This window comes from Polyodon spathula, chromosome 5 (assembly GCF_017654505.1).
Source record: "Polyodon spathula isolate WHYD16114869_AA chromosome 5, ASM1765450v1, whole genome shotgun sequence".
Classification (NCBI taxonomy): domain Eukaryota; kingdom Metazoa; phylum Chordata; class Actinopteri; order Acipenseriformes; family Polyodontidae; genus Polyodon; species Polyodon spathula.
Genome location: NC_054538.1, coordinates 35,660,933 through 35,686,635, shown reverse-complemented (window position 1 = coordinate 35,686,635; position 25,703 = coordinate 35,660,933). Strand labels below are relative to the sequence as shown.

The 25,703-nt window shown below is 39.1% G+C and overlaps 2 protein-coding genes across 3 annotated transcripts in view; one reads left to right on the top strand and one right to left on the bottom strand.

Moving 5' to 3' along the window:
• si:ch211-140l13.3 (centromere protein J) overlaps positions 1-4,758 on the top strand; it is a 30,335-nt gene extending 25,577 nt beyond the window's left edge. For both annotated transcript variants that reach the window (XM_041250491.1, XM_041250490.1), the window contains exons 15-21: positions 512-618; positions 965-1,084; positions 1,806-1,910; positions 2,640-2,780; positions 3,057-3,141; positions 3,375-3,495; positions 4,393-4,758. In XM_041250491.1, the coding sequence (XP_041106425.1) occupies positions 512-618; positions 965-1,084; positions 1,806-1,910; positions 2,640-2,780; positions 3,057-3,141; positions 3,375-3,495; positions 4,393-4,582 (869 nt within the window). In that variant the 3' untranslated portion in view covers positions 4,583-4,758. The remainder of the gene's footprint in view (positions 1-511; positions 619-964; positions 1,085-1,805; positions 1,911-2,639; positions 2,781-3,056; positions 3,142-3,374; positions 3,496-4,392) is intronic.
• Positions 4,759-7,327: 2,569 nt separating this feature from the next.
• ttll2 (tubulin tyrosine ligase-like family, member 2) lies at positions 7,328-15,467 on the bottom strand. The gene is made up of 2 exons (XM_041249325.1): positions 15,403-15,467; positions 7,328-9,410 (listed from the first exon to the last, which is right to left on the bottom strand). The coding sequence occupies exon 2, from the start codon at positions 9,384-9,386 to the stop codon at positions 7,503-7,505; it is 1,884 nt and encodes a 627-aa protein (XP_041105259.1). The 5' UTR covers positions 9,387-9,410; positions 15,403-15,467; the 3' UTR covers positions 7,328-7,502.
• Positions 15,468-25,703: the final 10,236 nt, after the last annotated feature.

Sequence of the window (25,703 nt, the reverse complement as noted above, 5' to 3'; positions counted from 1 at the left end):
GGTGGGATAAGGTACAATCAGTCCCAGAACAAGAGGCTTGTGCGACTGGTCTGTGGCCAAGATACTCAGGTTTACATATACCTTTCATCTCACTTCAGTTCTTATAAAATTATATAAAAGTGTGGCAACCCTTTGGCCCAAGCTTTCATGTCGCTCCTCCATAAATCCTGACTGGTCCTTGTTGTCTGACTTTATACCCCATGTAAACTGGAACACATTAATCCTGACATTTGTCAGAGTTTCAGGATCATGCAAACTCTATGATTGACAGTTTTTACATAAACTGGACACTCCATTTAGTTACTGCAGATTGGTAGAATTTGATGAACACTATATATCTATTATGATTCTCAGTGAACAATTTAAGAGGATGGCTCTGATTTAATCTCATCTAAAGTCAGTGCTTCGCAAGTGCAAAAGAAATGTAGAACTAAAGCATCTACTTTCATGCCATTCTAAAGCATTCCCACGTCAGAACGCTTTTGTTAACTCGACTCTTCTCAATGTTTAGGAAGGCTTTCTTCGCATTCGGGAAGTTCAGAGGACGCTCCAGACACACGTGCAAGAAATCAAGAAAAGCACAACTCTAAATCCCAGAGCAGCAACGATGAAGCAGGGGTAACTGAAAGAAAGATCCTGTAGTTGTTTTATTCTTACTTTCAATTAACTTAGATGTAGGGAGGTGAGCATGGCCTTATACCACAAATGCCTGGCTTTTCTTACTTAAAAAATGTGTTAGTTAAACACTGATCAGTGCAGTATCTGCTATACATGTATTTATAGTAAGACCAATGTACCATCCGCTAAATTTACTTCATTGATCTATGTATTCCCTTGACTGTCTTTACTGTTCTGTGGCATGCATGAACAGAAGCTGACCTATAAGGACATTGTTCAGTAAAGATAGTACCTGTATGTAATAACTGTTGGTCACAGTTACATCTTTCTTTAATGCTGTGAACAGACAGTGTCAAGATCTCGAGAGAGGCCAGCATGTGTAATGGAACGCAGAAGCCGCAGTGCAACTCCGAGTGGCAGAAAGACACCATCATCTGGAAAAGTGACTCTTGAGGCTGAGTATAAGGTTTATATATTAGTCTCAATTTCACCAATTAGTTAGAGTGTCACAAGGCTTAACAGTTGTAACATTGGGCTAGATTCTTAGTTATTTATTCTAAATCATCATTACTGTTTTTCTGATAGTGAAAACGAACCAATAAAGTTACCAAACCAGAAACAAACAAATCATAAAACATTTGCAAGAGTTTTCTTGTGACTTAAATAATTGGAACAAAGAAAGAAATAAAAAAAAAAAGACCAAGATAAATTTCTTAACTTAAAGTTGTTTATACCACTTGATTATTATTATTATTATTATTATTATTATTATTATTATTATTATTATTATTATTATTATATACGCGAGTTTGTGGTTTAAAAAAAAAAGTATTTTTTTAGGAAGACCAAACACTTAATTGTCTAGATTGTCAACTAATAATTTGAATCACAAATAAATTAAACAGTAATAATAACCTGATTGTACCTGAAAGGTTAACTATGTATATTGTAAACTACTAGGAGGGATATGAGTTTATCTGATTCTAGCCATATGCAATCTGAAATGTCTATGGGAGGCTAGGAGTGAATGATAAAGTTTAGTAAAGGTTCAAAATCAAGGCAGTTGTTGTGTTCACCCTGTAAAGCCTGACAGCAAAATTATCCACAAATAGAAATACATATTACATACACAATACTTACTTTCCATTTTGCATGTTAAATCTATTCACATGCTGTTTTGCTTTCAGGAAGTAAGACCAAAACCAGTGTTGTCAGGAAGAGCATCACCTTATGTGAGCAGCAAGGGCAATGACAGTGAAATCCGAGAAGAAACACACTATCCAGATGGAAAGGTACCAAGAATATTTGTATTTGTTTGCAGTTTATTATCTATTTCTTTAGTACTGATATTTACGGTGACCCTGAACTGCAAAACACAAGGAAATAAAAAGTTAGCAACGTGCAAACAAATTCCAAAACGGAAATAACCTTGAAAACAGAAATGGAACACTTAAGTGGGCGGGTGCTAGATAGCGGAGGAAACTGATCACATATATGCGATTGGAGGAACAATGCACTTCATTGTCTAAAATCCTGCAATTAATGATACAGCTAGTAATTTTACATTGTTAAAGTAATCACAGGGTTAATTGAGAACTTTCATAACATAACTAATTACATGAGGAGCGTGATAAAATGATTTGTTATGACAGGGAGTAGTTTGAGTTGAGAAAAGCTTCCATGTTTTGATGTTCCTTTTGGAGTTACTGGTGAGGAGTTGCAGTATAACATTTGTGAAGTCTCAGTTGTATTTGTATCTGAGGGGCATGTATTTGTATTTGTAAGATTTACAGTTATTTGCATTCCCATTTGAATGCAGTTGTACTCAGCCCTGATTGGAGGAATGTTTTTTGAGAAATAGCCTCTAGAGTGCAACAGTGCGTTTAGGTCTTCATCTGGATCTGCGCAGATTTAATGGAAGCATGTTGTTCTGATGAATATTTCAATTTCAATTTATATAATGCACTTGCCAGTCTGTATTTGGTTGAGCTGACATTTTAAATGATGTTATTCTTTGGAAGACTGAGCAGGTGCTTGCCAGTGGCCATCGAATTATCACCTTCCGGAATGGAACAAAGAAGGAAATCGACGCAGATGGCAAATCAGTTACAGTCACTTTCTTCAATGGGGATGTGAAAAAAATGATGTCTGATGAGAGGGTGGTACGTGAAGCCATGTTTTAGCACGTGTTATTAACTCGATTGCAAATCAGTACAAAACTACTTTAATGCTGTAGTTCAAGCTCAAGAATTAAATATACAATAGGTGCTTTTCACTTGAGCTTTAACTTGTCTGACTAACAATATTAAAGGGCCTTTGAAGTTCTGCGACAGGACCATTATTCAGTTTGTAACATTCTTCTAAGAGAACACGACAGTTGCTGTTGTAAGGCTTATTGACATTTTCTATGAAACTGTATTTGTATTTTCTTATTACAGATTTATTACTATGCTGATGCCCAGACAACTCATACAATGTATCCCAATGGCCTAGAGGTATTGCAATTTCCAAATAACCAGATTGGTAAGAATAATAAATACATTATTTTCTCTTTTGCAAAGTTGCATGTTCAAATATGGAGGTTTGATGCATTTGTTTTAGCTGATTTGTTGAGTTCATAACCATAATTTTTTTCAGTAATGTTTCCTCTTATTAGATGGTAAACCTCTTATTTAATAGCAAAGTACACTGTGAATAGCCACATTATCAAATTATTAAATAATGTGGGAGCACTGCATTGTGTTTATTTTTTGTAGAAAAGCATCACCCGAATGGTACAAAGGAAATAATATTCCCGGATCAGACAGTTAAACACCTTTATACTGATGGCCGTGAAGAAAGTGTCTTTCCTGACGGTACTGTGGTGAAGCTTGAGAAGTAAGCTGACAAATATGTTTATATTGCAGTTTGATATGTGCTATATGAAAAAAAAACACATTTTGTGGAAAACAAAGTAGATTTTTCCTTTTAAGATAATTATAAATATCAGCCTTGGTGTGGCCAACTTATAGTATATATTTTTTATACAGTAGATGATTAGTAGTGTTTACATAATAGCATTACCAATCTCACTTGGTAAATGCAAAACATGATAGAATATATGATTTTAAATATAAGCTATCAATAGGATTAAGAACTGTGGGCGAGATATTCAATTTATATATATATATATATATATATATATATATATATATATATATATATATATATATATATATATATATATTTAATAATGAAAATAAAATACACCTTTGTATAATAAGCAGTATCTATTCATGTTTTTTTTCACTTCTCGCACTGCTCTGAACAACTAGAACTCAAGTTAATTTAAACAAAGCTTAGGAAATGGCATTTAAATAGCATTTGATCTTTTTTGCAAATTATTTAAGTGAAGTCAAACGCGTGAAACACATTTTTCCGCAACCCTGCGATTTGCGGAAAACATACTGTTTGAATTTGTCTTGCATGACTATTCATACAGTTAAGGAAAAATAAGCAAGGTCACCCCTCCCCCACAACTCCTGTTTTAAATTTCAGCCACAGGCACAACTTTTTATCAATTAAGAAATTGATAGAATTAAAGGTGAAAAAAATCCCTGCAGCTGCCCTTGCTTAACTCGCATATATCTTTTGAATATTTGGCCCTGTATCTTTTTTTAAATGATTGCTGTTCTAAAATTGTCTTCTCTATAATCTGCAGATTGTATAGCTTTTTCATTAGGAAACACATACACGCAACTCACTACTTCATTGTACTATCTGTTTAATTTCCAGGAATGGAGAAAAGATTGTTATATTTAACAATGGGCAGCGAGAGATCCATACTTCACAGTACAAGCGCAGAGAGTATCCCGATGGAACTATCAAGACAGTTTATTCTAATGGTCGACAAGAAACAAAGTATTCTTCTGGAAGGTTTCGGATAAAAGACAAAGAAGGCAATATTATCCTTGATAAAAAATGATGTGAACAAGCACATAATGCTGAAAAAAAATGAAGTAGCTCCTCAGCTTTTAATTTTGCAACATCAAGTAATTATATCATATAAGACCACCTGCATGTAAATCATACGTTTTAACCTAAACCGTTTAAAAAAAAAAAAAGATTCATTGTTATTCATGTATGTTAATAATTCTTCACATTTGCAAATATGGTCACTTTTTAAATTGATTATTAATAGTGTAAATATAACTTATTGTATCATCAAGCCATTTTATTCTGTGTTTTGTTTATTTTTTATTTTTAAATGTGCATGTAAATAAGATTTTTTATACTTTATTATGTACTTTTCCATTTAATATTGCCATCCTGGTACTTTCTCGGTCAGATAACATTTCATCGAAAGATTAAGGATTTAGTAAATACACTGAAATGTTATAACATCATATGTAACATGAGTTAAAGTTTATTTACTGTCAGTGTTTTTATACAAACCAAATGTTCTGTAATCAAAATTCTATACCAGTTTGTAAAAATAATATATATTTTAGTAGTCTGTGTGTGTGTGTGTGTGTGTGTGTGAATTAGTGTGTGTGTGTGTGTGTGTGTGTGTGTGCATGTATATATATATATATATATATATATATATATATATATATATATATATATATATATATATATATATATATATATTAAAGTGTTTTTTACAAAAAAATTTTTTTTAAGAACGAATAGTGATCCGTCAGGGCAGGTGCCACATCAACGCGGGACACAGGCTCCAATCCGACCTTAGAGTGGCCTGTAACATAGTCATTAAGTGGTTAATGATAATGGATGGATGGATGGATTGCTTATCACAGTTTCATATGCACTGAATATAATTAGATAAATATGATTATAAAGTGTGCTTTGTTACTGGCTTGTTTTCCCGTTTGTTTCAATGCTTGATAGCCATTTATTTATCAATTAGATAATGCACATATACAAACGTTTGTTTATATTGGTGTTAGGTGTCTGCCGAGTCACTTAAGGTGACTGGTATTACGAGCTGATGCTTTAAGTTACAATTTATTTATTAATTAAGCTGAATGAAAAAGTAGTTGTGTTTTTAATGTGATACTTCATGTTTTGTTTTTTGCTGATGAACGCATCCAAGAAACATGGATTTTGATAAAGGTAACAAAATTACATTCAATCGTCATCTATATAATTTTCTGGAAATATCTAGCACCAACATATATACACAAGGATTATCTAAAAATGTTCATTTGATACAAGTCTGCAGATAGTGTCACTAGTTTCATTACTCCGCTGAAGGAAGAACCAACATAACTACTGTACTGTACTGTATGAGGATAAAATGCAATGTGCTTGGTTTGAGCTGAAGCAGGGCATATGTCTAATACATCCTGGTGTATAAGATCACTATATGGCTATGCTTACATATTTAGCAGTACTGTATAACTGCATAGCCATGAGTAAATTTAAATGATTTGTGTCGGATCTGGGCTGTTGCTGCGTAATAAATGAATGGATGTTGGTGCTCTGCCCACTTTTGCATATACTGTACATTGTGCCACCACAAAGTATTCAGATATGATAAATTTATTGTGATTGGTGGGCCCACTTGGCTGTAAATATTTGAATAAATGAAAAAATGAATTGAAGGTTTTGTTGCATATTTTCTTACCACTCAGTAATACAGAAAATGAATCACAGCTATTGTCGATTGGATGAGTGTCAATTTGATGTGTGATTTATTAGCCGCAGTGAGGAAAAATTAGTGCAGAAATCATCTGATCTATGCGGAAGCAAGTATTCACACTTTATTAGTGCAGAAATCATCTGATCTATGCAGAAGCAGGTAGTCACACACTTATTCACACTGCGGAAATCAGCGTATCTGCGGAAGCAGACGGTCATCATTTAATTCAATTAAATTGGGTACAGTGTAGTGCAAGCTTATGGACAGTACTGTATTGTAGTTACTGAAACCAGTGACAAGTAAGCAGAAAGCAGACTTAAGACTCTCTTAACCTGGCGGTCCGAATATGAAGAGTAGTTACGGCAATAAAGACTGATAGTAAGGTCAGTGACTTTTTTAAACCAGATCTTTCTGCCTCTGAAGAACACTGACTGTGTACAGTATATATTTTGACCGTTGTCGGGACATTATATTTTATTTGTATTTTTGCATTTTTTGAGTCTTCAATTAACAGTGCAGGGATTTCCCAAACAGTAAACTCAATTTTGGCTAATCCATGTTTTTCAATAATTCAGGCTCAAATTGGTCCCAATCTGCACAAATTAACGGGGGTCTACTGTATTGCACATGCAATTGCAATCACAATGTACTGTTTATATAGCATGCAAATGTACTGATAACAGTAATGCCACATATTTCAAATATTTCAAGGATACAAATTTGTAATAAGCACATAAGAACATAAGAAAGTTTACAAACGAGAGGAGGTCATTCGGCCCATCTTGCTCGTTTGGTTGTTAGTAGCTTATTGATCCCAGAATCTCATCAAGCAGCTTCTTGAAGGATCCCAGGGTGTCAGCTTCAACAACATTACTAGGGAGTTGATTCCAGACCCTCACAATTCTCTGTGTAAAAACGTGTCTCCTATTTTCTGTTCTGAATGCCCCTTTGTCTAATCTCCATTTGTGACCCCTGGTCCTTGTTTCTTTTTTCAGGCTGAAAAAGTCCCTTGGGTCAACACTGTCAATACCTTTTAGAATTTGGAATGCTTGAATTAGGTCGCCACGTAGTCTTCGTGAAATAGTAGGTGTCGACATAAAAAAATGAATTCAACTACAAATACTAGTGTTGGTTTTAGCATTAGACCATTTTCACACAACATTTTGAGATAGGCTCTATTCTTTTTAAGTACTTTGTCCTGATTAACATCTGCAGGTATTACATCGGGGTGAATCTTTAATCATGTGTGTGAGCAGTACTCACTGAGAAGAGGAGGGTCTTTAGGGCCCCACAGGAACGGCCCAACACACTCTTTGCTACTGCATATGCTGTCTGAAAAAGAGTCTGCTTTTCGTCGCTTTACTTTATGAAGCTCAGAAGACACAAGCCTTTTTATGAGCTTCTGAACTTCTTGGACTGCTATTTTTACATTTACTGTGCTTCTTGAAGCCTTGTACGTGGCTTCATTAAAAGGAAACGTCAGAATAAAGTCTCCCACTCGGGATTGCGGCCTCATATTCTCATTAGCTTTTGAATTCCTGGGAAAAGATGCAGGTTTGTACCTTTGTATGTGAATTGAAGGTAGCTTACAAAAGCCAAGAGACGACTCCTTCAAGTATGGCCATTTTCTAGCTGCTCCTAACCTTTCTTTGTTTTGAGATACAGCCTGTGTACTAACTGCAGAGGTCTTCTTGTTGGTGGTGCTTATTGTCCACTGAATCTGTGCTGGTTCTTTTGAAAGAACAGGACACTTCTTAGTATCCCAATGCATGTTAGGTCTAGATGCCTCAGTGCCACCTTCTCGGCTGTATGCATACATCTGGGTTCTGCTATCACATGACGTACTGGAGCCCTTGGTTGCAATGGATTCTTTTTCATCTGACTGTGCCTCATTATTAGAATTCTGGTTGTACATACCAGAATGACTGAAACGTCTGTTGTGAATCAGATCTATATGCTCCTTGGGCTTATACATAGCTTTAGGAAGAACTATCGGTGCATTTGCTGAACCCAAAGACTGAGTACTTAAATAACGGGGGCCTTTATACCACTGTCTCAAGTAACCACTTTGTCTCTGGCTATCCATCTTCTTGTAGTTCAACAGATCGACCAGGTCATACAGCAGTCCCATCTTTACCGTCACATCTGTTGGGCAGTCCAAAGACAGTGCCGGGCTGTAGTTCACTTCCAGGAGCCACGGCTTGAAATTATCATCAATCAGGATATCGAACCCAAAGAGTTCTATGCAATTAGGGGTCGGTGGAATGGAAGGGGCGATGGTAAGCAAGGTCAGGGTTACTATGTTGTTGATTCTCTGCCACAAAATAATTTCATCAATGTTCTGGCTATGCAAAAAGCAACGGAATTTACTCATTGTCCACTTGCACCCTGGGCCCACCCGCTCTTTGTCCATGGTGTATGCTGGCCCAAACTTGTTGATACTTGTGTTGGTCAAATGTGCAAACAGGTTGTTGAGTGAAGTCAGCTTGTACTTCTCTGTTGCAAATCTCACCAAGCCCTCTTGGTACATGTACACTGTAAGAGGGTGAAAACTGCTGACACAAACATAGATACGGAGATCTAATTTATAGCCAGAAATCAGCAAAGGGTTGCTTATGTACTTCTGCACAATGACAGAGGAATCATAAGCCAGATCTTGAATGTCCTCAAAAATAAATATCCCTCTTCCCCTAGAGAGATCTACTGGCTTACATATCCAGTACCCTGGCTTCCCACCATTTGCATACCTGTCTTTTGTATACTCTGCCACAAACTTTGTATAATCATTGGGCAGGATGAAAGCAATCGGGCTAAAATCATAGAGCGATGGGCCAAAAATCCCTTTCATTCGCTTTAGGTTCCTTGCTAAATTGTCTTTTCTTGTTATTCCCATTGTTTTAGGGTGGTGGTTCAGTCTCTGCCATGGCAAAATGTTATCAAAGTCACAGCTCCGGAATGTAGAGGAGCGCCAGTAAAGGTTCCAGTCGCCTTCTTCCTGCTCCTGCTCATTATACTCCACCCAGCCACGCTCCAAGAGGACTTCACGCACCACCTCAGGTGCTCCCTCATGAAGTCGAAACACCAGGGGCTTCTCCACCACCTCTGAGGCATCCCCCGAAGCCATGCTTCGACTGCTTTCCTCTGTAGACTATAAAATGCAAATAAAGTTAAAGGCATTATTGCAAGATTTAAATTCACAGTCTTAAATATCAGCAAGTTTTAAAATATCCTGCTGTTTACCCACAATACTGTACATAGTGCAAATGTAATGAATGGTTTCTTAGCAACTCTAGCTTCACACTCTATGGTTATTAAGAAAATGTGTTGTAGCCAACAATATTTAATTGCTTCAGGGGTTTTCTTTGTCAAAGAACAAAAGCAAAGGGGTGGTGTTATTCACCAATGTATTTCAGCAACCATGGAGTTTGACTGTCAATGTTAACATTCCCTTACTACTTGAAAAAACACATTTAGCACTAATAATGCCAACAATTCTGTTATATTAGACTCATACAATAAATTATTTACAGATTATATACATATATATATATATATATATATATATATATATATATATATATATATATATATATATATATATATATACATACAGCTCTGGAAAAAATTAAGAGACCACTCCAAATTTTTCTTAAATCAGCATCTCTACATGTATGGCAGCCATTCCATTCCAGTGTCTGTTGAATTCCAACACAGGCACACCTCATTCTACTGAATGAGGTACTGATTAGGGGATCACCTGAACCAAATCTTATTTAACGAGGAAAAGTATAAAAACCACTCCTGTGGTCATCACTATCCTCTTGCAATAGGACCAGCTGGATGGTAAAACAGTGCTAGTAGTACCTCAAAAGTAATTGGAATCAAAAAGTAACTATTGACCATGCCCAAAGAGTTGAAAAGGAAAGTTTTGAGTGAGGAAAAGAAGGGTTCAATTCTGGCTTTACTGGCAGAGGGATACAGTGAGTGTCGGGTTGCTTCGATCCTTAAAATTTCAAAGACGGCGGTTCATAAGAACAGGGTCAAGCAGCACACATTGGGGACAACAAAGCTACAGACCGGCAGAGGGCGAAAACGACTCTCCACTGACCAGGATGACCGCCAACTCATTCGAATGTCACTCAGCAACCGCAGGATGACATCAAGTGACCTACAAAAAGAAAGGCAAACGGCAGCTGGGGTGAAGTGCACGGCGAGGACGGTTCAAAACAAGTTCCTAGGAGCAGGGCTGAAGTCGTGCAAAGCTAGAAAAAAGCCCTTCATCAATGAGAAGCAAAGAAGAGCCAGGCTGAGGTTTTCAAAAGACCACAAGGATTAGACCATAGAGGACTAGATTAAGGCCATCTTCTCTGATAAGTCCAATTTTCAGTTTTGCCCAACACCTGGTCGTCTAATGGTTAGACAGAGACCTGGAGAGGCCTACAAGCCACAGTGTCTTGCACCCACTGTGAAATGATGAATGATGATCTGGGCGTGCTTCAGCAAGGCTGGAATCAGGCAGATTTGTCTTTGTGAAGGACTGTAACAAAGTGCCCGCCCCTGTGTATATTATCTGTTATGTGTTGCGTGTGGTGTGTTTAAATGTTGGTGTATAGACATTGGTACACGGGATATAAACGGGTCTGTGTAACACGAGTGTTTAAAAATGTATATGTGTATTTAGGCACGAGGATTGCACAGCACTTCACGTGCAAGTAAAATGTAGTAATATGTGAGCACGGGGAATTGCACTTTATTAATTCACGTGCTGGGATTCAAGTGAATAATTAATTGGTAATTGAATCCCAGCACAATAGTATATATAGATGCACGTTGTCACATACTGGGGTTGGGTGTTCGGTGAGTGGAGAACGGGATTGGAGACGGAGGAAATAAGCAGTAGTAGTAGTAATAATAAGAGGAGAAAGTATCCGCTTACCGTGTTTGTCAGTGTCTGTCCGTGCACCGTTGTGTTAAGTTTAGTCTGTTTTCGTTTGTCTATTTATTTTGGCGTAGAGTGCCGTGTCCTGTGTTTTTCGTGTTTGTGTAAACCTTTTATTTTGTATTAAACCGGCGCCAACAGGCGTCTTCATCACTTCATTTCATCCGTCCTGTGTTTTGTGTATTGCCTTACCTTTCCTGGTTCTGACGCCGCCCACTTCGGCCGTCTCTGTGACACGTGGTGTCCTGCGTGGGATAACAGCGCCTCCAAGCGTCAGACCAGGAGAGGTGTTTTGTCAAAAAAAAAAAAACACAACAACAAAAAAAAAATAAAATAAAATAAACATGGAAGGCTGGGACTGGAGAGATGGCTGCCAGGACCTGGAGGAGTTCCTCGGTGGTCTGGAGGACTAGGGCTGGTGCCTTGCCTGTGGGGAGTTTGGGCACCCGGTGGTGCGCTGCCCCTACCAGGAAGGAGAGGAGGAACTGCCGCAGGAGAGGAAGGTGAGGAGGTGGCAGAGAAGGGGAAAGGGGAAGAGGAAGGCAGAGGTCCCACCGCTGTCTCCACAGCCGCACCAGTCTCCTGCAAGGGAGGAAGAGCCGCACCAGTCCCCTGCAAGTGAGGGAGAGCCGCACCAGTCCCCTGTATCAAGGGGAGACTACACACCGCTCCCACCTCCACCACCAGGAGACTACACGCCGCTCCTACCTCCATGGGCAGGAGCAGAGCAGCAGGAGCTGCCTCTGCCTCCGCCACCTCCACCGGCAGGCGCAGAGCAGCAGGAGCTGCCTCTGCCTCCGCCACCTCCACCGGCAGGGGCAGAGCAGCAGGAGCTGCCTCTGCCTCCGCCACCTCCACCGGCAGGCGCAGAGCAGCAGGAGCTGCCTCTGCCTCCGCCACCTCCACCGGCAGGGGGAGAGCAGCAGGAGCTGCCTCTGCCTCCGCCACCTCCACCGGCAGGGGCAGAGCAGCAGGAGCTGCCTCTGCCTCCACCACCACCAGCAGAGGGTGAATGCCTGCTGGGTCCCTGTCCACCAGCAGAGGGTGAATGCCTGCTGGGTCCCTGTCCACCAGCAGAGGGTGAATGCCTGCTGGTATCACTTCCCCCACCAGCAGAGGGTGAATGCCTGCTGGTATCACTTCCCCCACCAGCAGAGGGTGAATGCCTGCTGGGTCCCTGTCCACCAGCAGAGGGTGAATGCCTGCTGGGTCCCTGTCCACCAGCAGAGGGTGAATGCCTGCTGGTATCACTTCCCCCACCAGCAGAGGGTGAATGCCTGCTGGTATCACTTCCCCCACCAGCAGAGGGTGAATGCCTGCTGGTATCACTTCCCCCACCATCACGAGGAGAGGAGCTGGAGCTTCCTCTGCCTCCACCTCCATCAGGGGGAGAGGAGCAGGAGCTGCCTCTCCCTGCACCAGAAGGACCAGGACTAGATGCTGGCGGTCCTCAGCAGCCCTTGCATAGGCTGCTGAGGGAAGCACGGGGAAGAACCTCCCGGCTGCAGTGGCCGAAAAGAGGGCCAACACCCGCACCCCAGCTTGTCCTGACTGCCAGCCTCGCTTCGCCCAAGGATGCCAGCCTCGCTTCGCCCAAGGATGCCAGCCTCGCTTCGCCCAAGGATGCCAGCCTCGCTTCGCCCAAGGATGCCAGCCTCGCTTCGCCCAAGGATGCCAGCCTCGCTTCGCCCAAGGATGCCAGCCTCGCTTCGCCCAAGGATGCCTCTGCATCGCCTGGGGTTGCCCGCCGCTCTGCATCGCCTGGGGTTGCCCGCCGCTCTGCATCGCCTGGGGTTGCCCGCCGCTCTGCATCGCCTGGGGTTGCCCGCCGCTCCGCATCGCCTGGGGTTGCCCGCCGCTCCGCATCGCCTGGGGTTGCCCGCCGCTCTGCATCGCCTGGGGTTGCCCGCCGCTCCGCATCACAGCCGGAAGTACTGTGGCCGGAACCCCACGAAGGGGAGCTGCCGGCCACGAAGAAGGGGGAGGAGGTCTGGAGACCGCCAACCCCAGCAGCAGTTTCGCTGCCGGAGGAGGGGGAGGAGGTCTGGAGACCACCAACCCCAGCAGCAGTTTCTCCGCCGGAGATCGTGGGGGAGGTCCGGAGACCTGCTCCCTCTGCAGTTTCTTCCCTGCAGGAAGAACGCTGACAGCATTACGACCTGTGGGCCCCTGGAAGCCTCTGGTCCTGGCCAAGGACTTTGGGCGGGACTTTTGGGCTTTTAAGGGGGGAGGTGGCCATTGAGGCCATGTGTGCTTTGCACAGGAGGGGGTATATGTAACAAAGTGCCCGCCCCTGTGTATATTATCTGTTATGTGTTGCGTGTGGTGTGTTTAAATGTTGGTGTATAGACATTGGTACACGGGATATAAACGGGTCTGTGTAACACGAGTGTTTAAAAATGTATATGTGTATTTAGGCACGAGGATTGCACAGCACTTCACGTGCAAGTAAAATGTAGTAATATGTGAGCACGGGGAATTGCACTTTATTAATTCACGTGCTGGGATTCAAGTGAATAATTAATTGGTAATTGAATCCCAGCACAATAGTATATATAGATGCACGTTGTCACATACTGGGGTTGGGTGTTCGGTGAGCGGAGAACGGGATTGGAGACGGAGGAAATAAGCAGTAGTAGTAGTAATAATAAGAGGAGAAAGTATCCGCTCACCGTGTTTGTCAGTGTCTGTCCGTGCACCGTTGTGTTAAGTTTAGTCTGTTTTCGTTTGTCTATTTATTTTGGCGTAGAGTGCCGTGTCCTGTGTTTTTCGTGTTTGTGTAAACCTTTTATTTTGTATTAAACCGGCGCCAACAGGCGTCTTCATCACTTCATTTCATCCGTCCTGTGTTTTGTGTATTGCCTTACCTTTCCTGGTTCTGACGCCGCCCACTTCGGCCGTCTCTGTGACAAGGACGCATGAATCAAGCCAAGTACAAGGTTGTCCTGGAAGAAAACTTGCTTTCTTCTGCTCTGACAATGTTCCCCAACTCTGAGGATTGTTTTTTTCAGCAGGACAATGCTCCATGCCACACAGCCAGGTCAATCAAGGTGTGGATGGAGGACCACCAGATCAAGACCCTGTCATGGCCAGCCCAATCTCCAGACCTGAACCCCATTGAAAACCTCTGGAATGTGATCAAGAGGAAGATGGATGGTCACAAGCCATCAAACAAAGCCAAGCTGCTTGAATTATTGTGCCAGGAGTGGCATAAAGTTACCCAACATCAATGTGAAAGACTGGTGGAGAGCATGCCAAGACGTATGAAAGCTGTGATTAAAAATCAGGGTTATTCCACCAAATATTGATTTCTGAACTCTTCCTAAGTTAAAACATTAGTATTGTGTTGTTTAAAAATGAATATAAACTTATTTTCTTTGCATTATTCGAGGTCTGACAACACTGCATCTTTTTTGTTATTTTGACCGGTTGTCATTTTCTGCAAATAAATGCTCTAAATGACAATATTTTTATTTGGAATTTGGGAGAAATGTTGTCAGTAGTTTATAGAATAAAACAAAAATGTTCATTTTACCCAAACACATACCTATAAATAGTAAAACCTGAGAAACTGATAATTTTGCAGTGGCCTCTTAATTTTTTCCAGAGCTGTATATATATATATATATATATATATATATATATATATATATATATATATATATAATCAGTGCATGAATGTACTTTATTTGAAATAAATATTCTCGTTATAAGAGATTATATTGATGATGATACCACTACTACTATACTTCTACTACTATATGATATATGATCGTCAATAATAATGATTATTAATATATTATAATAATAATAATAATCCACAAATCAGGTTTAATTTACTAACAGAATTTTTAGGATTATTTGGGTTAGTCTTTATGCATTTGTTCTATCTTTTTTTCTTTTTAATTTGAGAATCTTCATGTCCTCACTGTACACTTCAACAAATAAATAACAGATTTTTTAAATTTATTTTTATTTTTTTTATAGACCTGCATCGTAAGTTTCTTTAAAAAACACAGCATCTTTACATCTCCTTCTCTGATTTAAAATGTGTACGGCGTCGGTGACATTCGTTGTACCTTACATTAATAACTAAGTATGTTATATTGGTTCAAGGAAGCCGTATTAATCATACGACATCCCATTTAACGTTTGATTTAAAATGTATGGGGAAAAAAGCAGTTACCAGCTACATAATTACCTTCCTGCTGTCCTTTTTGCAGGCGCTCGTGTTTTCCTCTTGCGCCTCCGTTTCCTTTGTGCCAACTTTCACTTTCTTCTCGGTATCTGTCCAAAAGTTATTTGTTCTCAGCACGTTTATGATCTGTCGCTCCACCCCTGGTTTCTCCTGTTGCTAGGATGCAAAGCACGTATTTAGTCTCAGTAGTGTTAATGGTTGAAGAAATTGTTCTCAGCTTCTTCAGCCACAATTTCATTCATTTTTTAATTTGGTGATTTTTCTTTAATTTTCCTTTAAAGTTTGTGCACCCAATAACCACACGCTTCTTCAGAAACTCCTTCTATATGTACCACACATAATTAGTTGTTTAAAAGTGATGATGAATTATTTATTTTCAAAGAAAATGGCATCCTTTATTCTGCAAAATAAAGGTTGCATTTCCCTGTTCCAAGACAGTTTCACATGGGAACTACCAATCTCACCTACTTTAATAGCAGAATGACTGCATACTGTACAAGAGTTGTGTTTTCTGATGATGGTTATGTTATAGAGCCACATAAGAATGAACTGTGCCTCTGTACGACTATTATATATTTTTTTAAATCCCTTGTGGTCTGGAATTTGTTTTAGAATGTTGCTGTACTTGCACTAGTTGGTTGGAGATAGCTGCATATAACCTTCAAGGTATAAAAACATTCTCGGGTCTACCACATTGCTGAATGGAACAGATTTAAAGGTGGAAGGAACAAATGGACTATGCAGATCTCAAACAGGATACTACTACAGATACTAAAGGACAGGGATGGAGGCCAATATTTTATATATTTCTTTCTAGATCTGTTCTGACAAATCATGTCATATCATATATAACATATGTGACATATATAACTTAGCATTGCGTTTTCTTGGCTCTAGGCCTGTGTAAGGTGAGTGGCTGTCTAACTGAGTGAAGGGCAAGTCCAGCTCTAAAATAAAACTGTCAAAGTTACATAAACAGTAATTTATATCTACAGCACAAATCATGATCAACCTTAACACAAACACTCCAAGGAGAACACTATTGTTTGAATGGAATGTACCTTTCAGATGAATGACCTATAGCCATATTAGCCAGTATGAAAATATTTCTCTCATTGGTAACCATTCCCATAGAGATAGAGAGAGCAGTGGAAAAAGCATTCACCTCGTGGTGATGGAAAATACATTGTAACTGATGTCACACACTAGTTTGATACACTAGTGTACTCACAATAGTATGAGTTGACTAAGGTAAACAGTTAGCTAAAAGCAAATGCAATGAATTGAAACTTACCAAAAACAATTATAAAGTGAAAAAACATGTTTCATATTATATCACATTTAAGAACAGTGTAATACAATTTCATAGAAATGTATCTTTATTTGATGTATTAAACAACAAATTAGTGAACACTATAATATAGAAAAGAACTAAAGGGCCACTGCAGAATGCAATATAATATTTCATGGTTAAGGTTAGAACTAGAGTAAGCTAGAAAAAAAAAAACTCTAAAAAATACTAGGTGTCTTTTCTGACTGTTCTCATTTCAAAACTTATTTTACTTCATTATTTTTGTACTTTATTTCGTCATATTGTGTGTATCTTTATTTCAATTGCTAGTATTCTTAGTTAAAATGTACAACAAGTTTAATAGGAAAATATAAGACATAATTTTCATATCACTGTATTTACATTCGTTTGAGGTTTATCCAAAAATACAACACACCTGGTACACATGTCGAGCTATGCATACAATTGTAATGCACAGAAAATACAACATAATCTTACCTTTGCTTAAACTAGGGAACATGGACTGTATGTGGATGACATTTCTTTTTGTATTTTCTTGTATTAAAGGAAAAAAGAAAAAGAAAAAATATAATATTTTGTGCAACTGTCCAGTAAATAAAAAATAGTCAAAGAAGTTCATTAGTCCACCACAATACTTCTCGACAGTTTAGACTGTTAGTTTAGACTGGCCATGTGGGTGCGTTGACAGGATTTATTTACATATCAACACACGACGCTACCAGCAATGTCAGCACACAGAGTACATAAAACACAGTGTACTGAAACTTTGGTAGGATCTACAATATCTGAATATCAGTTCAATAATAAACTAATGTTGCTGAAGAGGATAAACGGCTAGGGTTAGGGTTAGGGTTAGGGTTAGGGTTAGGGTTAGGGTTAGGGTTAGGGTTGACTGATGAATATGCGACGGATTACTGTACCAATTGTTACCATATCTTATTTTACCGTATACATCATACAGACAGGGAGAATGTCACACACATAACATGCTCTGCAATGATAAAAGATTCAGGGAGGACCTGAGCAAGGAGGAGCACTGCTGGAACGGACAGGGCAGGGGCAGGTTGTGGGGGGGGCAGTGGTCAGATGGGGGAGAGGGGAGGGGCAGGAGCAGGTGAGAGGGGGTGGGGGGGGGCCGTCCCCTCGCAGTAGGGGCAGGTCCACTCCCCCCACGTCCGTGCCATACCTATCCACTCTCCTCCCCCTATCTCATCCTCGCTCCCCCGTCCTCTCTCTCCTCCACGAACTTACCGTCCGATTTCCCCTCCCGTACATCTCTACGTCTCTATGCGAAAAGGGTCAAGAGCTGTCTTCAGCTGCCAGATCCCCTTCTCATCCATCCCATTCCAGAGAAGTGTGAGCCATTCCAGGTTTTACATCAATTCTTACTGTGAGCTTAATAATGATACAGCAACCTCAAACTAGGTCTCCTGGTCTCCTGGAACCAGGTTTCAAGCCGCTGTGCCTGAAAAGTGGCTTTGTGTTCCCTCTGCTTTACATCGACAATCTAAAAAAATAAACACAAAAAATGCAAAAAAATGTTTCTCCTCTCCATTCATTTTTATGTGTAAGCTATATCATCCAAAGTGTCTTTATATTACTAAGCACCAGTGCCATCTAGTGCACAGCATAATGTATTGCCAGTATATAATGACAGAAAATTTGATCAAAAGTGGCCGACCAGTAGATGTCACTACCGCTGACATTTATAAAAATGCTTCGGCTGATCTAGCCTGTTTTACACTTGTCTGTGGTGCAGGCAACTAGAACTGAAGAACAGTTCCTGAACTTGGGTGAAAAAAGGTTTAGAATTACTCACATTAAAGGTGGTGTCTCTCTGAATGATTGATATTAACCAGAAAGAGGTTTTTTGGGGGATGGTCAAAATAACTTAAAGTGTTGTGTGAAGAGACTGGCTCTTTGAAACCACCTCATTTTGAAACTGAAATTAATTATATTACTGCATATTTTAGTTGAAGATCTACTGGGACTGGAACCAGTATTAAAAAATCTACCAGCAGCATTACTTCTGGGGTTTCTTCTTTTTATTACCAGTATAAATTCTACTGCCAGTAAGAAATACCCCTCTAAAAAGAAACCAGTGCTGGTCATTTAACACCATCAGGGCAGAAGAAAGATAACTATTGATATTTTATTGTGAGTTTAGAGAAAAGTGAATGGATAATAGATTACAAACAGCAGCAATGCTAGTAAGAGGTGAGAGAATGGATTTTAAAGACTCATTGGAGGGGAATTGTTATACTACCACACTGTGGAGCCAGGAGGTATTGAACATTACAGATTTTTTTTCAAAAACAGCACAATTTGTATGGTTAATCTTTATAATTATTTGTATTGTTTAATTGTTCCCTTTTTTATGTATAATTGTCTTTTTTTTTGTTTGAGACATTTGTGTGTAAACCAAGGATTGTAATTTTATTTTTTTACTTTTTGTTTTGAATTTATTGAGCGCAACAGGGAAGCAACAATGCCGATACCCACATATTGAGCGAGATTGCTGAAGATACTACACTTTTTCGTGGCTGGTATGGGAATTTTACTTTGGACACAGTGGCAAAATGCTGAAACTGCATCTGGTATGTATTTAATTGGGACTTTAATTTGGTACAAATCTCTTACCTTTCTCTGACAGTCAGTCTTGCAAAGGATGCAGCGGTGCCTGGTGGCCAACTTCTGTAATTTTAGGGGGGGCGGGGATGTTTGGCTTTTTCAGCATGTGTTAGTGCTTCTTTTATATACTAATATTCTTCATCTTGCCTTTCTCCACCGAACATGTTCTCCTCAACAAGAGCCAAGTGTCACCACACCAGGAAGTGTACCACAGCAGCCATCCTGAAGCCAGTGACATGTCTCTGCAGATGTGGGTTTTTATACAGCTCTTAGTTTGCACCTTGTAAGAAGAGGTGTAAAGTTTTTGGAGGGTCAGCAATTGTCCAAGTGCAAGGCAAAATCCTTACATCACATTATAATGTTTGCTTAGTAATCAGATGCTGACCAATGCTCTTTTCTTCATTTGAATGTATTTCAATGTTATTGTAATGGATTAATGATGGCAAAGAGCAAATTTGATAGTGGGTGCAGAACTGCAGGTAAACACAATTTTTTTTTTACATACGCACTCCTCAAATCACTTTCTGCATATCCTTATATCACCACTATATTGTGGTAAAAAGCTACAAAGCAAATTTGTCAGTCTCAGAATGACAAGAGCATTATTTCCAATTAATGGTTGATGGGTTAAATTGAGAAATTACTACTTGTTAACAAACGTGTACACCTGGCTAAATGACCCTCTGTGATAGCCTCATGTGGGTTGTGTAGGAGAGCTTTGGAAGTAGGAGAAGACAAGGAAGAGAATCTAAGCTGAATATATAATAGAGTGTCAACAGTGTGCACCACGGCATTAGCAGTGGCTGATCTGGAGTGAAGATCTCCACGCTCTCGACAGGGGTCAAGGTGCTTTGTGCACAGTGGGATGCCCTGGAGTTGAGAGGGGGTGCTCCACTGAGCCCGTATCCGTCCAGCCACTCGACAGCGAGCGACGCTGGCTGCTGGTTGTTCTCCAGGCACTACGGGAACAAGAGGTCGATGGGAGCCCAGGCACTGGCAAAGACGCTGCACCGACTGCGGGACCTGTTCTACTGGGACCGTTGTATGAGAGAAGTTTGTGTTATTGGGATACAAAGAGATACGAGTGAGAAAGGATAGCGTAAAAGAAAAACTACTGCAATCATTTATTTTCATTTCGACTGTCAGTTCCCGTTCCCTCACTTAATGATTTTATTTAGTTTTTATTGAATTAGTGCCCCAAAAAGAAGCCAAAACGCTATAATATTTTGATATGGGGTAGAAATATATTTTTGTTTACGTCAGGGAAACGGCTTAGACATCGTGAAAATACATACATACATTATTGTCCTGAACTTTGAAAAGAATATTACCCTTGTGTGAACAAATACAATACCTGTTGGTCTGAACCCCAATTTATACCCCCGTTAAAAATGCGATCGGGTATCACGTTGCGATTTCGCGGAATACACCCTGGGTTGCAGAATTACTGATTTTCCACGGCAAAAGCCTAAGTAGTTTTCATTAGAACAAATTCAAGTTTTTTAAACATTCCACAAGGTGGCGCAGTGAGAAGTGAATACCTATGCTTTGTTTATCTTGCTCAACCCGCTCTTAGGAAAAGCAAACAACTAATTTTAGACACTGATGTGCTGTGGCTATTAAAGTAATGAGCTAAAATTGATGCATTTTGTTGAGAGCAAACATGTGTCTGGAGGCAAAAGCCATTTAGGAAATAAAACAGCAGCTGATTGTGCTTGGGAATACCTGAGACACTTGTATGAGGACAGGGGTGAACTGTTTTGCTGCTTTTTTTGTGTTTTTTTTAGCAAAGAACCAGGTTGGTTTTAACTTTTAAAAAGCTTCTGACTATTACTTTTATTAAAAAAAAAATAATAATTGAAATTCCCAGACTAGAAGCCAGAGAATCGTTGATCGGAGACCAAGAAAAAAAAAAAAAAAAAAAAAAACACAAGAAAGCGTGAAAGCTGTGAAATCTGTATATAAAATAAACAATCACAAATGGGCTGCGTTGTATTACTTTATAGATTATAATTGTATCTCACCGGAATTCTGGTGAATTTATCACAAATCAATGTAGTTTCGCTGTCTTTATTTATTACACCAGAACCCTTTGATGGAATTATAACTTTGTAATTTTATGCAGCCCACCTATTACTCTATATATTATAATTACCTCAGAATTCTGTATTGCTTGGTCAACTAGATTTGAGTAATATTTTTGGTGTGAAATATTTTCTTTGAAGAGCACTTCTGCCATGACGCGTGGTGGTGACATCTTCAAATTGACCTCTAAATACTGCTGTAGCATCATAAATTGTTCAACTTTACCCAAAATAATTCTGTTTTGTCTACTACACTTGCATAGTAAAAAGCCTTCTTTGTTCTCTAACACATTACATATGGCATCTGGTAGACAACCATGTTCCCCTATATAACCCAAAGAGAATTAAACTGAAGTTAAATTCTTGCTGTTTTGCAGTTCCTTTTTAGTAGGCTTAATGGAGAGCTAAGTATTTGGAGCCACAAGACTGTGGGCTTGAATTCCACTGTGATTAATTTGTGGGACTTGAGGTCTTTAACTGCCTTGCAGCTGCAAAAGGCCACCCAATCCCACCCAGTTGAAGAAATGTGTTTACAATTAACACACTGCCTGAACCACCCACACCTCCATAGAACATTGACTGGAAACTCGAAGGAGCCCACACCCTGCAAAAAACTGGATTCAGGTGAGAGGCAGACCTTAATATTGATTCCATGCTCCAGCGTCTTCGGGCACAAAGAGACAGTGACCGATAATCAACCAGTTCTAGAGTGCCATGTTGACCACCCCTGGCACAATCAAAGAGTTTTACAAATATTGGGCCTAGATAGTGTAGATGTCTGGGAAAGCTTTTTTTTCCTTTCATTTTGTTGTGAAAGTACATTTTTCAAAGCAAGTGCTTGTCAATCAGTACAATAGATGTATTTTTGTGTACTTTTCTTTTAGCAATAAATAATAATCGCACCCATTTAGCACTTCCATTACCTACATAGGTCACAAATGTGTAGTTTTGAAAGAAACTTAATAACAAACATATTTTTGTTTTAAGATATTGCTCCAAGTTTGCTTTCTTTGGCTTCAAGGAAATCTGTTAATGCTTTACTTATTGGTTATTTCACCCCAAGCAGTGTTTTCTGGGTCACATCATGTTACTAAGCATGCTAAAAGGATATCAGCTGATTGGTTATTGACAGGAAAGAAGCCAGTGAAGGAGTGGGGACAATGTCACCCTCCAGGTGAAATGACCCAGGAAGTGCAAGGCAATCTAAAAGCATGGATTGCAAACAGAGATTTCTCTAACCTAGGGTAGTACCAGTTATCATGTTTTAAAATAAAAAAATACATGTTTGTTAAAACATGTGCTTCTTTCAAAACTACCCAATTGAGACCTATATAATAAATTCATGTGTGTGGCGGGGAACATTTTTGGAACTATTTTGTTTGCTACAATTACTTTAAGTTGGTAATAGAATAATTTGGTACCTACCACCACATACAGCACAGGTTTCAACAGACCTAAATTCCAATTTGGAATCAATAATATTTACAACGTTACATATGTTTTATTATGGGCACAGTGACTATTACATTTAACTGATGGGCAAACATCTGTCCAGGATCTAGTTACGACTCTTAGGCCCGGTCAAGTGTGGAAAATATACAAAGTAAACACTGGTGTTCAGGCAGAGTCATTGTCTAATTTAATGCTGCAAATGCTGGTTGTAACTACGATTCTGAGGTGTGGCAGTTTGGAGACATGAAAGTGAGTCAATATTATGTTAAGAGCATTAAAATGGTTCATGGAGTACCCAAAATGGTGTATTTGTGTGAACAGACTGAGATGGAGACGTACAGGAGTAATATGTTCCAGGAAGATGCGGGCCTCTCAGAGACACAAAAATTGTAATTGTGACAGACGTCAGAAGAGAAATTGGCACATTTAACAAGGGAGATTGCAAAGCTTGTTTTCCGAAGTGGTACCATGCTTATGCCAGAATTAGCCCAGGAGAGCCGATCCATATCCCTGATGGAAAAGAGATAGTGAGGGCAACTTGTCTGAAGTGCAAAAATCACATAAGATGGGCAGCTGCTGAAAGCTCAGAATGTATACAGTGTAGACAGGGCACAGAGGAAGTTTCAATACATTACAGGAGCAATTTTTTATTGTTTTAAACTTACCGTTTTTGAATCAAGGGCCTAAACTTCATAAACCTAATCTCTCTGAAGGAGGCTACTTTTTTTTTTTCCAAAAGCTTAAAAATAGGATGACGTTCTTGAAAGACAGAACTATGTATAAACTAAAAAATGTTTTTAAATTGAGAATGTGTTCTGAACAAAGGCAATGTGTATCCTATTAGTGTTGTGACTGTTTTTTTGTTTCTTTTAAAAGGTTTATTGGGTTGCTTAAAATAGTTTCGCTTGGGCCTAGAACACAAATGTACGTAATTCACCAAACCCACCAGAATATATGCCTGCCCTGTGTCTACCCTTATGAGGCACTAATGTGACAGAACCAACTCAGAAAAAAAGTTTGCATTCATGTTGAGGCAACAAGAAACAGAACAGAGTTTGAGTTTGTTTTTTGTTTTTTTTAAATGAATATGTATCCTGACAACTTTTTACACTTATAACGTTAAAGTTTGTTTCAAAGCTGTTTTCAAAATGGCTGCTCTAGTGCACTGGGGTTTGAGATCTGTCCTCTAAATCACTGCAGGAAGAGATACAAAAAACATAAAATAAAACATAACAAGTGCTCTGGCTTTTCTGTTCTGTACCAGATCACGAATCGTTATTGCTATGTTACATGTTTGACAAAGTAGGTAATAATCTTTCCACTAAAAATGCACTACAGTGGGCATTCTGAAAAGAGCTTTGAAACAGACTTTAATGTTATGAGTGTAAAAAGTTGTCAGGATGTTAAAAATGAAAAGAAGAATGACAGGCACGTTATTTAAACAGTTGTAGCAACACGTGGAGGGGTGTAACACTATATTTTTCGGACCCCGCTGCTTACTCTTTAATGGTCTTTTTTATTACTGAGATACCCAGGTTTATATGCAATGCCTTTTTGTGGTGAATTTTCTCAAATGTGGTGTAATAATAATAATATATAACACAGTTAACTGTACAGTAAAATACATTTCAGTGAGGAAAATAAAATATAATAGCTGTAAAATAACAATGTAATACATTGAAGTTAAAAATGTTACACAAACAGAAAGTACAGTAGGGTATGACTTGTGTTTGATTTATGTTTAATGTTACTATCATTTACATTATACTGTACATTTTATTTAACTATTTCACTGACGCACATGTCTGTCATACTCTACATGGTGAGAATGATGACTGCCTTGATTACTGTACGTACCACTCTTCAACAAACTTTTTTTTTTAATTATTTGTATTCAATCCTAGCCTCCTATATAGGTTTTGGATTGCATTTGACTGTAATCTTTCACTTACTGTGTAATTGTTACGCAGCTATGAGGACCATCGTTATGTGCCTGCGTTGGTTTTCAAGTAAGGTAATGGCTTCAGATACTGGAATTCTAGATCTGATCCTAGTTCTCTTTAACTTAGTTATCTCAACAAATGTAACTTTCATTTAATTGGATGTCAGCCCTTTACAATGTCTCTCAGTAATGAAGAGTATAAAATTGCATTGTGTCCCACACAATCCAAGCAATGTATTTATTTTGGCCTCTAGCGAACAACACTGACCTTTCTAAATTTGCACTGATAGACTCCACTGTCCAATATGGTTTACCTAATGATAACAGGAAGTGAATGAACTACAGTACTAAATATTAAAGTAAACCCTTATTTTATGATGATCAGTTGTCTGGTCTTCCTTCTTGGGTTTCTGAGAAATGTAATTTAGTAAGTATAGTATTTAAAGTTTTGTATTTAAAGGCCCAAGCTTTTTGGGTAGAATTTCCCTCAGGATTTTATTACATCAATGCAATACAGTCCAGAAATGCATATCTATCTATCTATCTATCTATCTATCTATCTATCAACGGGATATGAAAATGTCAACATTACAAGAGCCAATCAAAGCGAGTGAAAGTTGCTAAAAGGCTTCTGCATTTACAGAATTTTAAAAGTCAAAATACAGGCACAGCATGCATGTTTCGTCCTGTTTGGGGCTCATCATTGGAATGTAACTGTACTATGACCAGCGAAAAAATTTGATTGGCTGTTGTAATGCTTACATTTGAATATCCTGATTACCCATAATTCTATAGTCACTGCTTTCTACCACCTCAACTCGAAAGCTACTTGTATTTATCTATGTGTATATATATATATATATATATATATATATATATATAT